General features: G+C 29.8%; 2 protein-coding genes across 2 annotated transcripts; both read right to left on the bottom strand.

Annotated features, from left to right (window-relative positions):
- Window positions 1-249: 249 nt before the first annotated feature.
- On the bottom strand, window positions 250-3,899 carry LOC111037231 (leucine-rich repeat-containing protein 51-like). Its single transcript, XM_022319640.1, has 3 exons — window positions 3,581-3,899; window positions 2,253-2,470; window positions 250-732 (listed from the first exon to the last, which is right to left on the bottom strand). Exons 1-3 carry the CDS (start codon window positions 3,678-3,680, stop codon window positions 409-411), a joined length of 642 nt encoding a protein of 213 aa, XP_022175332.1. The 5' UTR covers window positions 3,681-3,899; the 3' UTR covers window positions 250-408.
- Window positions 3,900-6,966: 3,067 nt separating this feature from the next.
- LOC111037224 (ATP-dependent RNA helicase vasa-like) lies at window positions 6,967-13,895 on the bottom strand. The gene is made up of 9 exons (XM_022319631.1): window positions 13,736-13,895; window positions 9,327-9,973; window positions 9,023-9,244; window positions 8,781-8,957; window positions 8,450-8,648; window positions 8,164-8,364; window positions 7,916-8,088; window positions 7,749-7,856; window positions 6,967-7,227 (listed from the first exon to the last, which is right to left on the bottom strand). Exons 2-9 carry the CDS (start codon window positions 9,963-9,965, stop codon window positions 7,201-7,203), a joined length of 1,746 nt encoding a protein of 581 aa, XP_022175323.1. The 5' UTR covers window positions 9,966-9,973; window positions 13,736-13,895; the 3' UTR covers window positions 6,967-7,200.
- Window positions 13,896-14,858: the final 963 nt, after the last annotated feature.

Below are 14,858 nucleotides of genomic sequence, written 5' to 3'. Positions count from 1 at the left end.
TAAATTTACAAATTATCTTGAGTTAGGAAAATAATACAAAATGTTCTCTTTGTACTTAAGATTTTAAAATGTAATACAAGATACATATTATTTTGTTAATGTTTACACTGAACTTATTTTGTTATAACTTTTTAATGCCTATTTCACTAGACTAAATTTAGGTAAAATAACAAAAAAAGCTAAAAATTGATTAAAAAAAAAATAAAGTAACTATTTTTTATTTAAAAATGCATAATTATTGTACTTTCGCAGTTCGTATATAACGTCATAGCCACCACGAACGGTTGCAGGTATAGCAGTATTATGATGTACAAAGAATAAAGTTTTTTTAAAGTGCCTTAATTTTTGTTTTTGTTTTTGCAATATTAAATACAGCCTTGTAGGAATATTAATATAGGACGCTGTTTTTTAATCAGGCCTTTTTGTCGATTCTAATGTGCAAAGAAAGTCTTCCGGATACATGTTCGTCAAGCGCACGCGGATGTCCTTGTCCAGCGACTTTCTATCTTGCTCACGTTCCGAGCGAACTACCACCACATGGTCCAACTTTCGGAGGTTAGGTAAAAAAGAGATGACTGAGCTCCGGTAACACGGGAACCTGCACATTGGGTTTTTGTGCAGCGTCAACGTCCGCAATTTAGTCAGTTTCCGTAGTTTGTACGAGTCCACAAAGTCTTCAATATTGTTCTTGTGCAAGTACAACATTGACAGATTTGGAAAAAGCAGGAATTCCTGGAACCATTTACGCCGTTAATAGTATCAATACAAATATATGCTATATAGTATATACCAGAGTGCATGAATAATTCTATTGAGAAACAAAAAAATTATGGTGTGGGGGGATATAGAGCACGGCATGGTCGCGTGTAATAATTTTTATCTTTAATATGTTCATAACTATCATGTTTGATCATTTGGAAAAGTCACTCTTACAATATCTCAGAACTTCCACAAGAATATTAAAAAATAGTTCAAAATAATTCAAATCATCGGTAAGTGATAATGAAATAAAAGTTACAGACAATAACTAATTTTAATAAATCGTCATTTTTTAACAAATGAGCCCACTAATAGATAACATAATTTATCAAAACTGATATAAATTGTTTAGATTTTGAGTGTAATAACAAATGTATTGTTTTTACAATAATGTGTGTTTTGTTCTGTCCGTCATCAACATTGATAGTAGTAAACAGCAACATGAGTATTTTTTATCGAAAATAATTATAAAAAAAAATTTCTAGGCTTTAAATAGCTCAAAACAATTTTTCGAAAATGTTACCATGTATGGAAATTGCTAACATAAATATTGGATGAAAATGTCAAGTATCTACATGAGCTTTTAAATTACAACAAAATAAGAAAATTGCTCAATAAGAATTCGTTAAATTACTAGTGAATATCAATTTTTTTGTTAAAGATAGGAAAACTAAAAGAAATTTACTATTAAAGTTTCACATCTTAGATTTAAAAAGAAACATATTTATGAATTACAAACTCAAAACAATTTGCAAATTTTCGTGATTTTGACGAATTATGTCATAATTTTAACTTCAGATTCTCATAAAAAATGATTGTGGATTACTCTTAATTTTTTTATCAATTTGCACTATATTTTCAAGTTTTTTGACCTAACAAAAATGCTGTATCGACAAAAATTAAAAAAAAACTTCTAAAAATCGATTTGTTTTTATGTTTATAAATATCTCAAAAAAAGTTTAAAAATTTTAAAGATAATGTAGTGTTTAGAAACTTCAAATATAAACGTTCAGTGAAAATTTCAAGTATCTACAGTTATTAGTTTTTATAACAAAAAAAACTAAATCAATTTTGTTAAAAACTCGTTTTGCACAAAAATCCATGTTTTTTCTTAATTTTTTTTTTAGTTTTGCTCGGCATTTTAGAAAACTACTGTACATTTTCAATTTTTACCTAAAAGTACCAACTATATTCCTTTTCCGAAAAGAAAAGAATTATCTACTAAAAAAAATATTTGCAGAAAGAGAAAATAACCCAGACATTATAGTAAAATCAATACATTCATCGTTCCGCTCAGAATCTAAAATGATCACTTTTATTATAAAAAAAATCATCAAAATATAATAAATTTAAATCTAATAGAAGTTCATAATGCTCTATATGCACACCTTTGAAACTCGCAAATGACGTCCCTGGTAGAAATGCATCTATGAATACTAGTTGTATACTTATTCATGGGTATTATAATAGTAAGTATTGTAGTACATACTTACGTCACTGATTGAAGTTAGGTTATTGTCGGACAAATCTAACCACGAGAGGTAATCAGCCATTTCGAATAGACGATCGGCCAGGTTCCTCAGGCCGTTGACGTTTTTCAAATTGTTTTTATTCAGCCAAAACGAACCTGTCCTGTAACGGTTACTCTTTAGGTTTTTCTTTGGAGCTCCTCGCACTCTCAGTGGCAGTGGTTCTTCGTTTCCATTCAACTCTAAAACCACACAAGTTACTATATTTACGAATGTTTTAGTGACTGTGATATTTAGTTAACAACGATGAAATTATATATGTGTAGAAAACTATTTGTGTGAACCAATGCCATTAAAAATATAAATATATGTATGTACAACAAAATATAATGAAATTATCTTTTATTTTAAATAGTATATTCTATACTATAGGGTTTTGATATTCTTGATGATTTATAATTAGTAAGTTTATATAATTAAACAAACAAAATAATTTAATTAATATTAATTAATAATATTAATATTATTATCAAAAAATCAAAAGCTCTATATTTCTGATGCATTTTTTCACTGCTCAGTGCTCATGAAAAACTTTGATCGTTCTATTAACGAATTTGTACCGAGTGTAAGTCAGCTTACACGCATTTCATTTTTACACTAGAGTTGAGACAGATTCACAACTATACGTCGTGTGTCGTGTTGTGCTAGGGCATGGTAATTGCTAACTATATGGTTATAACTCCTAACCAATATGGCTTAAAATTTGAGCTGTAGTCAATTCTTGGTATAATCAATTGCAACTTGGTTATTATATGATACTAAAAAATGTAATGTAAAATGGATGTCCAATCTCAATGCGATTTGATCAACACAACTTACGTGTGAATGCGTCTTTACGAGCTCACAGCTTTCTCTCAACCATTATTCAAGCAATCGAGTATTTTACATAAATTATTACATTTGTGTCAACCTGAAGGGATTATTAACACAAATTGGAAATAATATGAATTTTCTGTATTTAGATTCTGAATTGATTTATGTTGCAATGAACAGGCTTAGGTACTAGGTAGACAGGTAGTGACAGATAATATAGTAGGTAGGTAACTATTTCAGGATGGTACAGATTTGTCGGGTATGAAATAATACGCCCTTAATATGAATGACATTTATACTAACACATATTTTAATGTAATACTTATAAAAATCAACACATTTATATGGAGTACCTATACCACCTAAGGTTTATTATTGTTAGGGTTGGAAAATATACAAAAGTACATACCTAGCGCCTACACTATTACCATCAATACGAACAATACAAATAGGTATGAGTAGCTCTTGGCTATGTATACCTTCAAGTGACACAAGATTCCTGTAAGAAAAATCCAATGGCTTTGCGCATTTAAAATATTGGTAGGCCGTGTTACATTTAGACTCGTCATCCTGTGACATTTGATGACGCTTGCGTGTGTAATAGACGTGTTTCGTTAAAAGTGAATATGTTTTTATCAAAATATGTGTTGTGTATGATTTACGTAATCGATTATTTTTATTTTATCACAATGCACCCGGGGAATTAAACAAAATATAGTCACCGTGGTTACGCCGTTGGGTTTTACTGTGAACTATACAGAGGCGCAACTAGGTCATCAATCGTATGAATAAGTCACATAAGTTATCTTTATATTTGACTATTTGAGTATATTGCTTACTGCTTAGATATACTTCTGCTTGAAAATAAAGAAAAAAAGATTAATTCAATAAGATAGATAATAAATTATACGGGAGCACGGACTTGGACATAAAAACGAACCTTCACGTTTGACGTTATCCTCACCACCGAAGGGCAACACTTAATTTTTACATTTTACACGAATATACGATAAATAATGCGTTCTTTTCGTATATAATCGCCGAGATATTTACTCAAATTTTACATAATTTCCATCTTTTCTATCTTTTAAACCTCAATCCCTATTGTTTTTAATTTGGCGATTTTTCAACCTTATTTTAGTAATTATACTTGTTAGTTAACAGTTCGTTTATGAGTTGTGACATTATTCAATATGATTGTCTCATACTCAGCATTTGGTACCAACAGGCACATACAAGGTGGAAGTATTAAGTTACAAAAGTGAATATTTACATTTTATAATTTTGTATATAGAATTAAATATTATATAAGCATAGGTAACATACCTATTATACCTAACTATGAATATTTTACAGACAGATTTCCACTTAATAATCCTCCTGAATTTCTTAAAAGATGGTTTATTGAAGTTAAAAGAAAGAATTTGGTATCTACAAAGTACAGCTCATTGTGTAATGAACACTTTAAGTTTGAAGATTATCAGATTCTGTGACCGTAAAATTTGTAAAAACTGATGTACTTCCACCTATATTCAAAGCGTTTCTAAGTCATTTACAAAAACCCATACCAGTTAAATGTAAATAATATGTAATATATAAATACAATTATTTTGTATTTTAGTATATGTACCTAAATAATAAATATACGGTTATAAAATATGTGATTTTAATTTATTGTTAAACTTTATCTCTTTTCATATTATATATTATAATCATGGTAAATGGTAATACAATAAAATAATTACTTATTATTATTAAGAAAATAATTGAAATAAATTAGGAATTGTGAAATAAAATAACTTTAAGTCCATCTTATCTATAAATAAAATATTTGCACTTTCGTAGTGAGGACAGCAGAATTCGGAACGGCTCGTTTTATTGTCATTGAGAGAATGGTGGGTCCTTGCTCCGATATAAATTACGTATCTCAATTCTCAGGGCGGGTTGCATAAAGAACAGTCTGTAAATTTGTTAACGGCCCTGTAAGGTTTTTAATGATTGTGTAAACTATTCTCGGGTTGCATAAATAAATAGTAAATTATTAATAACCGTGGTTACCAAATAAATTAGACCATATTTTTTTAATCGCAAAAACTAAAAAATATATATAATATAAATTGAATATTGATAATCTTTGATGATAAAACTTGTTTATCTTATCATAATAATATTATATTATTTTTACCGATCTGTAACTAGTTACAACTCCAACAATTATCTGTTACACAGTACTTAGGTGGTCACTACAAAACACCATTCATCTCTGGTACAGTGTTAAAGTGACAGATTAATACAGTATTACAGACTAGTAGAGGATTTTAATGTTCATTAAATAATTGGTTTTACTGAATATAATATAATGTATTGTACTATTGTGTAATGAGATAATATGTTTAAAATAATAGAAAATAAATATAAATACCATTTTACTGTTCACCTGATAGCAATTTATGGAGCAAACCATATACACATACATTATATAACAGGCAGAAGTTATATGTTAGAACTTAATAACATACAACAGTACAATATGACACATGTCAGGATATTTAATAATATGATACAATTTTGCGTTCTCGCACAAAATCACAAGAAAAATCTTCTATTAAATATATTACATTTTTAAGGATAACAATATTTGTTTTAACATTCGGCATTGTAGTTAAAATGACACAAAAATAAATCCCATATAAACAACGAAATATTTTTATTTATCAAGAATTATGTTTCCAAATCATAAATTTATAAGTAGGTACATGCCACCTAATGGAGAACAATAAAAAGATCATAAGTTCATGTCTAAAATGCCACTGTTGATTAACTTAATTTATTTTTGCCAAATGGAGCTTGGTTTGTACTAGGATAAATAGGGACATCATATTTACAATATTGTTATAAATATACTAATATAGAATACCACGTATGATATATCCAAACCCACGGGGCTACCAGTGTAAATATTATTGAAATTATATCTACGTGCTCAAAAAAAAAATTGTTAAGTAATAACAACTCAGGAAAAAAGTACTTAAGAAATAGAATGTCTTGGTAATAGCAACTATGATGCCTTTCCTAAAATAATAAGACTTTCAATATCTGGATCACTAAGTAGGATAACATATAGATAGTGCATTAAAATTTACTTAAATTGAGTCTGTTCGAAATGGGAAAGTAACTCGCAGCCCAACATATTATGTACATGGGCTTGGCTAAGAGCTCTTGAGCACTAGCTCACGCAGAGAAGCATTTGACAATTGCAAACAAACAACTTGCCACCACCAAGTTTGATTTTTATTCTGAATTGAGTGTATATTCATGTGTAGTACTGATCAATAGTCAATACCATGTTTTTAATGACAATGTATTATACATTATACTATTTATTCCCTTATTAACAATGACTTAATAAAACTCTAAAATGTCTTATAAAATCGTTAAATGGTAAGATTAATGAATTATTTTCATACACCTGAATTTCAATACTTAATACAGATCCTTCAACACATTTAACATGTTCACTGCCACACGTATATTCCAAATCTGGTGTCACACGCTTCGTATCTACGGAAACATCTGCGGGACTATAAAAGTATCAAAAAACAGAATGATAAGAATTTTCCGTTAATATGTTCTGAATGGCCTGATAAATAATAAAGCAGTCATTGTAGGAGTGTATTTTCAATATGCACAGTGACGATCATGGATCGAAGGGCCCTACTACCAATGGTGATCTGTGATCGGCGGCAGAGGTGAACGTGTTATAAAGTTAAATGTACACTGCACATTAATTGTTCACTATTAATATTGCAAGATTTCATCAAATTAATCAACAAAAAATATGTAACAAATCAAAACCATAAACTAATATTAATATAACTGTTATGTATTTTGGAATAAAGGTAAGTTATTAAATTTATCTTAACATAACAAACAAGAATATGTATACAGCATAATAAGAACATAACATAACCAATATTAACCAATATTAAGTTGTACAAATATTTAATAATTATGGACCTAAAAATAGTCTAATAATTTAATTTAATCAGTCCATATTTAGGTCGTTTAAATAAATAATAATTCAATGTACCAAGCTGATTCACCATCCATCATCGTCAGCAGCTTGCTGTAGACAAAAAAAAAATTTAATAAAAATAATTGCATTACACATAATTCAATTTAGGTAGTACAGAATAAATAAAATAAAGAGAATGTCAGCACACTGTGTTTTCTCTCATCAACCCATAAACACCAACAAAGCCATTTGTTTAGCAGGATCGACCCTCATCTCTATATTGATGATAAAAGATTAAAATATTTATGTGAATTCACCTATCATCTAACTATGAGCTAAAAACATAGCTGTGTCCCAGTATAATTTGTGAATTGTAAAAATGTATAAGCTTATAACTTGCATACAAATTAAGACAGCCTATGTAGGGAACTTTGTTGTAAGTGTAATATAATAAAAAATAAATTTACTCTTAATGTAAAAAGTTATAACCCAGGTAAATTTGGTATGGTAGGAAGGTTCAGAGAAAACCAATAGTGTAGACAAATAAAAAAAAATACTGCATTATTAAAAAACATTTAGCTGTTAACACAGAAATTTAACAAAAAGTACACAATACACAAAACAATATTTACCGTAGTCACTCTAACATCACTGCATGCATTGCTACCTCCGCCATACGAATCTCCACCATAGGAATTTCCACCTCCACCATCTAAAAATGATGGCACTTCTTGTTCAGCCTAAAACCAACAATATAATAGAATACACCAATAGAATAAAAAAATTTAAATGTACAGACCTGTTTTAGAATCCTAACAAGTTCCGATGATAAATTATTATCACTAGAACTATCATAAAATGAAACTGCTCTACCAGAATTACCCAATCTTCCCGTTCGGCCAATTCGATGCACATACTCATCGATAGAGCTAGGCATATCAAAGTTTACAACACAGTTAACACCTTTTATATCTGAAAAAAAATTTTAAATATATTTAATTAACAAAAGCATAACCAGAAGGAAATAAAAAAATAGAATTCACAAACCTAAGCCTCTAGCAGCTACTGCAGTGGCAACCAAAATTTTCATTTTATTGCTCTTAAAATCTCTTAAAGCTTGTTCTCTCTCTGGTTGTTCACGATCGCCATGAATACTAGTTGTAGGGTAGTCTTTTTCACTTAAGAATGCAGCAATAAAATCGGCATTTCTTTTCTGTTCCACAAAAACCATGGTTCCCTTACAATCTCCTAAAAATAATAATACCAATACATTAACAATCATAATTTAAACACAATAATGACTCAGAAATAAATGTAAGTAATTAATAACTACCTAGGGATTCTAAAACTTTAATTAGTTCTTTCTTTTTTTCAAACTTGGAGACTTCCCTTATTTCTTGTTTAACATCTTTACATGCTCCTCCAATTTCACCCACAGCTACAAATACATAGTTTGGCTTTAAAAAAGCTTTTGATAACATTTGAATATCATCTGCCAACGTGGCAGAAAACAGAAGTGTTTGTCTGGTGTTCTATAAATAAATTAAGAAACATTAACATTATATGTTATACATAATTATAATGAATGTATATTTATATTTTATTCTTTCTCTAAGTAATGTCATTGAAATTAATAGTAAATATATTATGGTATTTCTACTTACAACATCGACCATTGTTTCATGGTGCAATATTTTCTCAATATCGGGCTTGAAACCCATATCCAGCATTCTATCTGCTTCATCTAACACAAAGAACCTTATAGATTTAAAAGATACATATCCTCGACCAACAAAATCATTTAAACGTCCAGGCGTTGCTACTAATATATGAACACCATTCTGTAAATTAAAGAACATGTAAAATTAAGCTTGCATATTTAAATTAAATTTGAATTCAAATTTACAGCCAATGTTCCCCTTTGATGTCCTGTTGCAGTGCCGCCATACAAAATTGATTGTTTAATACAAGTTCCATTTGTCAATTTATATACAACATCTCGAATTTGTATAGCTAATTCTCTAGTTGGTGACATAATAATACACTGAGGTTCACAGTAATCCCTATCAAAAACTAAATCTTGTGGTTGAGAAAGTAAAGTATGCACAATTGGCAAAACAAATGCAGCCTGTAAATTACCATTCAATAAAATTATATAAATTATTTAATCATTTAACAAGCAATTAATAAGAATTTCAAACATTACTTACCGTTTTACCAGACCCAGTTTGAGCAGTAGCCATCATATCTCGTCCACTTATAATAACAGGAATACAATACTTCTGAATCGGAGTAGGTGTGGTGTAATTGCATTTGACCAACTTTTCTATTAATACTTCACGCAAACCTGAACTCTTAAAGGACTCAATGTGTTTTGGGACGGAATCACCACTAACTTTTACTTCAATGTTTTCATATTTGTTGAAATTGCTTCCAACACCGATTCCATATTCGTCATTTTCATCAATTTCTGGAGGTATATATGTTGGTCTGGGTTTGTCAGAAACTGGAGGTTCTCCGTCATCACCACCAAATTGTCCATCACCACCTTCTTCATCACCATTACTTCTATCTGTATTTCGTCCTCCACCTCTTCCTCTTCCCCTGCCACCACGACCACCACGGCCGCGGTATCCGCCTTCCCGTTCTCCATCATCATTAGTGGACCATTCATCAGCACCACCACCACCTCCATTTCCCCAACTATCACCTTGTGAAGCTGAGTCAAAGTCATCATTGTTTCTATTATTATAATTTCCTCTGCCACGACCTCCTCCACGATTCCCACCACGGCCACGACCTCTCTGGTTTGAAGAACCCGACTCATCATCCCAACCACCGTCAGACATTATAAATCCTAAATAATAAATGATTAGTCGTAAAATAAAACTTAAATTGTAAAGAATAATAACTTAATAATAAAATATAAATCAAAGTCAAACCAAAGTATGAATTAAAAAATGTATAATTTTACATAATGTATAGATCACTGTATCTAGTTACAGTTGTCTGTTATAGTAACCACTCATTTACAATGAGCAATATTTATAGAAATATTATTTTAATGTACATGAAATTCTATTTGTTTGTGAACCCAACATACATATATTTCAATTAAAATGTGTTAGTGCTAGTGAGTCTGTTCCTTAGTCCATTGAATATATCCTTAGCAATTACCCTCCATTTTCACATTATGAACTAACATCAATGGCGAAAAGTGTATGACATGATTGAAAACAAAATGTACGTCCTACACTTAAACTTACTAGTTTAAAAGCTATTTAAAAAAAATATATGCAAATTCTAAAATATAACTAACTAGTAACCATATTGTATATTTTAAATTAAAATTGATAAAAATGTAATAGTTCACTAATTTAAATTAATTTAAGGGCAACCCAGCATGAGAAATTAAAAAAAAAATTGTATTTGAAGTATTTTTTTATACTTTAATTAATTAGGTTTGTGTATGTTTCTATTTAACAAATTCCAATTTTTTGCCATTGACTAAGTTAAAGTTTAACTAAAACTTAAAGTTTACATTAATATATTTACCGGTCAATAATAAATAATTAAATAGTCACTGACTTATTAAATGTAATATAAATAAGAGAAGCTTGAGATTTAATATTTGAATCGTGCTCAAAAAAATATCTTAAATAAAAAATGTGTGTACACAAAAAATTAGTAATCTTCAAAAACTAAGTATGAGCCAATAGGTAAGAGATATTATAACATTGTAATAGTATCTATTATATTAATAAGTTATACTTAAGAGGAAGCTACACTGACATTTGTTGTCTCTATCTTACAAGTGCGTAACATTCCTAATTGCATGTTCAACAGACTATTTATTTTGGTTAGTTTAAAATTTAAAGCGAGTTATACGTATTGCAAGATTTACAAACAATTTTTATGTCTAAATGGCCTAGATTATAATCTAGACTTTAAATTTTAAAAGAGGTCAATTCACTAATTTTTAAATTAACAGAGATAAACTTGATCTGCTGAGCGATTTGCTATGCATCGCACTTGTAGGGCAGAGACAACAAATGTCAGTGCAACGTCACCTTAAATTATAAGACAACAGCTAGAATATATTATCCCTAGTTCAAAATACATCAACAAATATATATCCAAAACAATGAAAATTTGGAGCACATTCAAAAGAAATTATAATTAACTCTAAAACCTTTTTTTTTAAATTATTTTTATTTCAGATGTATAGGTACTTAGAATTAAGAATTCCTAGTAGAAAATATTTTATGTCCAAGATAATTAGTTTATTAGTAAGTAAGAGAGTATTGAAGTCAAATTTTTCTTAAAATAAACAATCCAAAAATAAAATTATCACCTACTCAAATGATTTTATTTCGGAAATTTTCTTTCAAAAAAAAATACAGAGTTCATAATTATTATTACCATGAAAAAACCTATTTGCATATGAAGTTTTACTTAACACTAAGTAACACACATACATTGACAGGGTTCAGCATATGAAATTAAACTTACCGAAGTTTGAGGTATTCACTATTCAGCACATTTGGTAATTTTTAGGTAGAATATTTTTTTTTTTAATCAGGGTATTGCATTATATTTATTATAAATTAAAAAATAATTTATGATGTGATGGTAATTAGCTACTTATTTTATAAGTTGACTTGTTTTTTATGTCTAAAAACTGTTTTGGGCAACTTAAAAATACTAGTAACACCTGATAATAAGGAATACATTAACACAAAGTCGTGTCTTAGAAAAGTAACAAAAATTGTTTAATATGCTTAGTATTTAAATATAAAAAATATTTATGTGTCAAAATAAATATTTCTTATAAATCTTGTTACTAAATTGTTTGTTACAACAAAACGATAACATAATCATGATATGTAAATATGTTAGGTTAAACAAATATTGTTAGTTAAAAAAATTCTAAAAAATAAAAGCTATAAAAAAAAGTATCTATTATGATCATGTTTTTCATGTATGGACAGAGCGGGACAGGTGATAACCAAAATTAATTAATTGAATTCCTTAGTAACTTATTTGAATATTGAGAAAAAAACAAATCTCCACATTCATCGATCTTACATAGATCTAAATAACAACTACATGACAATCAAAAAGTATTAGTTGATTCCAATGATAAAGGATAACATACTATTATTCTATATCATTAGTAAGTAGATGTATAAATTATCATTTCTATAATAAATACTTTTTACAAAATAAAGTTTATTTATAAAAATATAATAATAAACTTTGTATAACTGACAAATATAGAACTTAAAGATAAGATTCTTTCATTAATGAATTCACCAAGACCAAAACATTACAAGTAACGAAAAAAAATGTATTTAGTAAGTTAAATAGGTAATGGTCGATATTGAAAATGTTTTTAAAAATATAACATTTTTTAATAATTTGATATAGACCTATCTTTTTATTATTTACCTACTTCATTACTACACATTTTAATTTTTAATACAATTAATATTCATATTACATAATTTATTAGTGTCTGAACTTATAAGCTAAGATTATTATAAATTATAAATATATGGGCCTATGGGCCTATAACTTGATTTCTTATTATTGTTTTTTTTAAGTCTTAAGTAGGTATGTGTGTAATATCACGGAATAGGTTAAATTTAATTTTGTAAAAATACAGCAAAATAATGCGATTTCTGATTATTATTGACAGCAATAAGATAATAATGAATAGTATTTAAGTGTTTATAGTAATCAAAATTGTTATTTATTAAATGTAGGAACTAGATTTTGAGAGAATTTTACATCAATTAAAGCAAAAAAATGTTTTTATATGTTTAGTGACGGTTGAAACAATTAATAATGATTTTAATTAGGATTAAATAAAATTTTTACAATTTTAGGTACTAAAAAAATTAATTTAGAAACAACAATCAGTATTCTAATATTATGATTTAATTCAATTTTATTTTTTTACAACTCAAACAATTTAAATGAAGTAAAATGTTACAAATTTTATAAGGAATCCATAATGTATAAGTATAACTTTTGTTATTGCACATTGAAAAAGTTTTTAGTTTATTACTAATATGAAAAATAATCATTTAATCGATTTCGCTGTTAATCTGGGTATATATAGGTTTAACAAATGCCTAAAAGCAACAGAAACACGTGGTACTAATTAAACAAGTTTTGAGAAATAATATTAGTAACGGTAGTTACATTATTAAGATATGGTCTGAATTTTAAATGGCTGTCGACCTCAAATACGAAAAAATTTCGGAGCAAGTTGTGATAGTAATAAAAGCTTAACAATCATGTCCGACGAGAATGGTACATTATGCTAAATACAAATAATACCTACAAAGTAGGTACATGGTAAAATTAAAAATATCGAACAATAATGTTAATATATAAACCTAATAATTAGAGTAACCCATACAACACGAAACAGGGTAACTTAACTCTCGCCACGTGACTTTTAATTGTAGCGGTCAACCAAAAGTCAAAAAGCGTGGTTTCTGAAAACGTGGTTTGGCGAACCAGAAAAAAACCGTAACGAAAAGCCACACTGCAGCGTTGTCCGATCGGTAGTAATAATAAAAATAAAAATAAAAGGTAAAATACTTACAAGTATCGGTGCACGGCAAACAAACGCAAAAATAAAATCAGTTGTTCGGGCTAGCAGAGCAGGAAAAACGTAGAAGCGGCCAGTAGAACGTAGAGCGAATGTCGAGCAAGCGCAGGGTACGTGTCTGCGGAAGAGCAAAATCGAAATAACGGCCGCCAACTGCGGAGCGCTGTATAAAGTTTATCCGTTGACAAAACATTGGCGGGCGGGTGCGGGCGGTACGTCGACGCGACACGCCGGCACGGGGCGCGCGCTGCTCCGCTAGCCGGTGTGCAACGGCGATCATGGAAAAGAAACCGTCCAAAGTTTGCAGCGGCAGCGGTGACAAAAGCATAGATCAAGGAGCGGTGGCGGTAAAATCCTATATTGTCTTGGCGGTAACGCCGCTCTGGCGAATCGGATTCTATATTGTCCGGCTGCAGTGATGCAGTGTGCGGGCAGTGAGGACTTTAAGCATTTTCGGTACGGGTCGCCGTGACTCCGGCGCGGCGTCTCCTATCACCCTATTTATAGTTTCCGCAGACTGCTATGCTACATTGCTACAACTATAGAGAAATCCGTGTTATTTTCCTACCCGAAGACGATAAGACGGGTGTCCGGTGTTGGTCTGTGGACTGGCGGAGGAGTGGTAGGCGACTGTAGCGACGATGACGACGTCGCCATGGCGGCGGCGACCGTCGTCGTCTCGTCGACTTGTCGACTGATATTTTTTTCCGTCAACGCATTTTCACGTACGGCGCCACGACTGTATTTTCGCTACGCGACGGGAATACGCGATTGAACGTAGAATGAATGAGTTTAAGAGTTAACTGAATTACAGTTCTCATATGAACATAATATAACATTTTTATTATTAATTGCTAATGTTAACGCTGCAACCTCGACGAGGCGAATGCATTGTAATATATGTAAAGGAAAAACTTTATATTCGGAGAATAGAAGTGTATCAAAACATTTTTATTTTGAATATCTGAGCATCCTCGTCAACGGCGGAATATTACTATAACCTCGACAATAATAACTTTGTTTTGTAATACATTTTCATATGTGGCGGACAATATTTTATATTCCATACACCTAGTAATTTTCAATGGACATTTTGAACAATATTTTTATATTTATT

The sequence above is a fragment of the Myzus persicae genome, unplaced genomic scaffold (assembly GCF_001856785.1).
Source record: "Myzus persicae strain clone G006 unplaced genomic scaffold, MPER_G0061.0, whole genome shotgun sequence".
Taxonomy (NCBI): domain Eukaryota; kingdom Metazoa; phylum Arthropoda; class Insecta; order Hemiptera; family Aphididae; genus Myzus; species Myzus persicae.
Note: the sequence above shows the minus strand (reverse complement) of the source record. Positions and strands in the feature narration are given on the sequence as shown.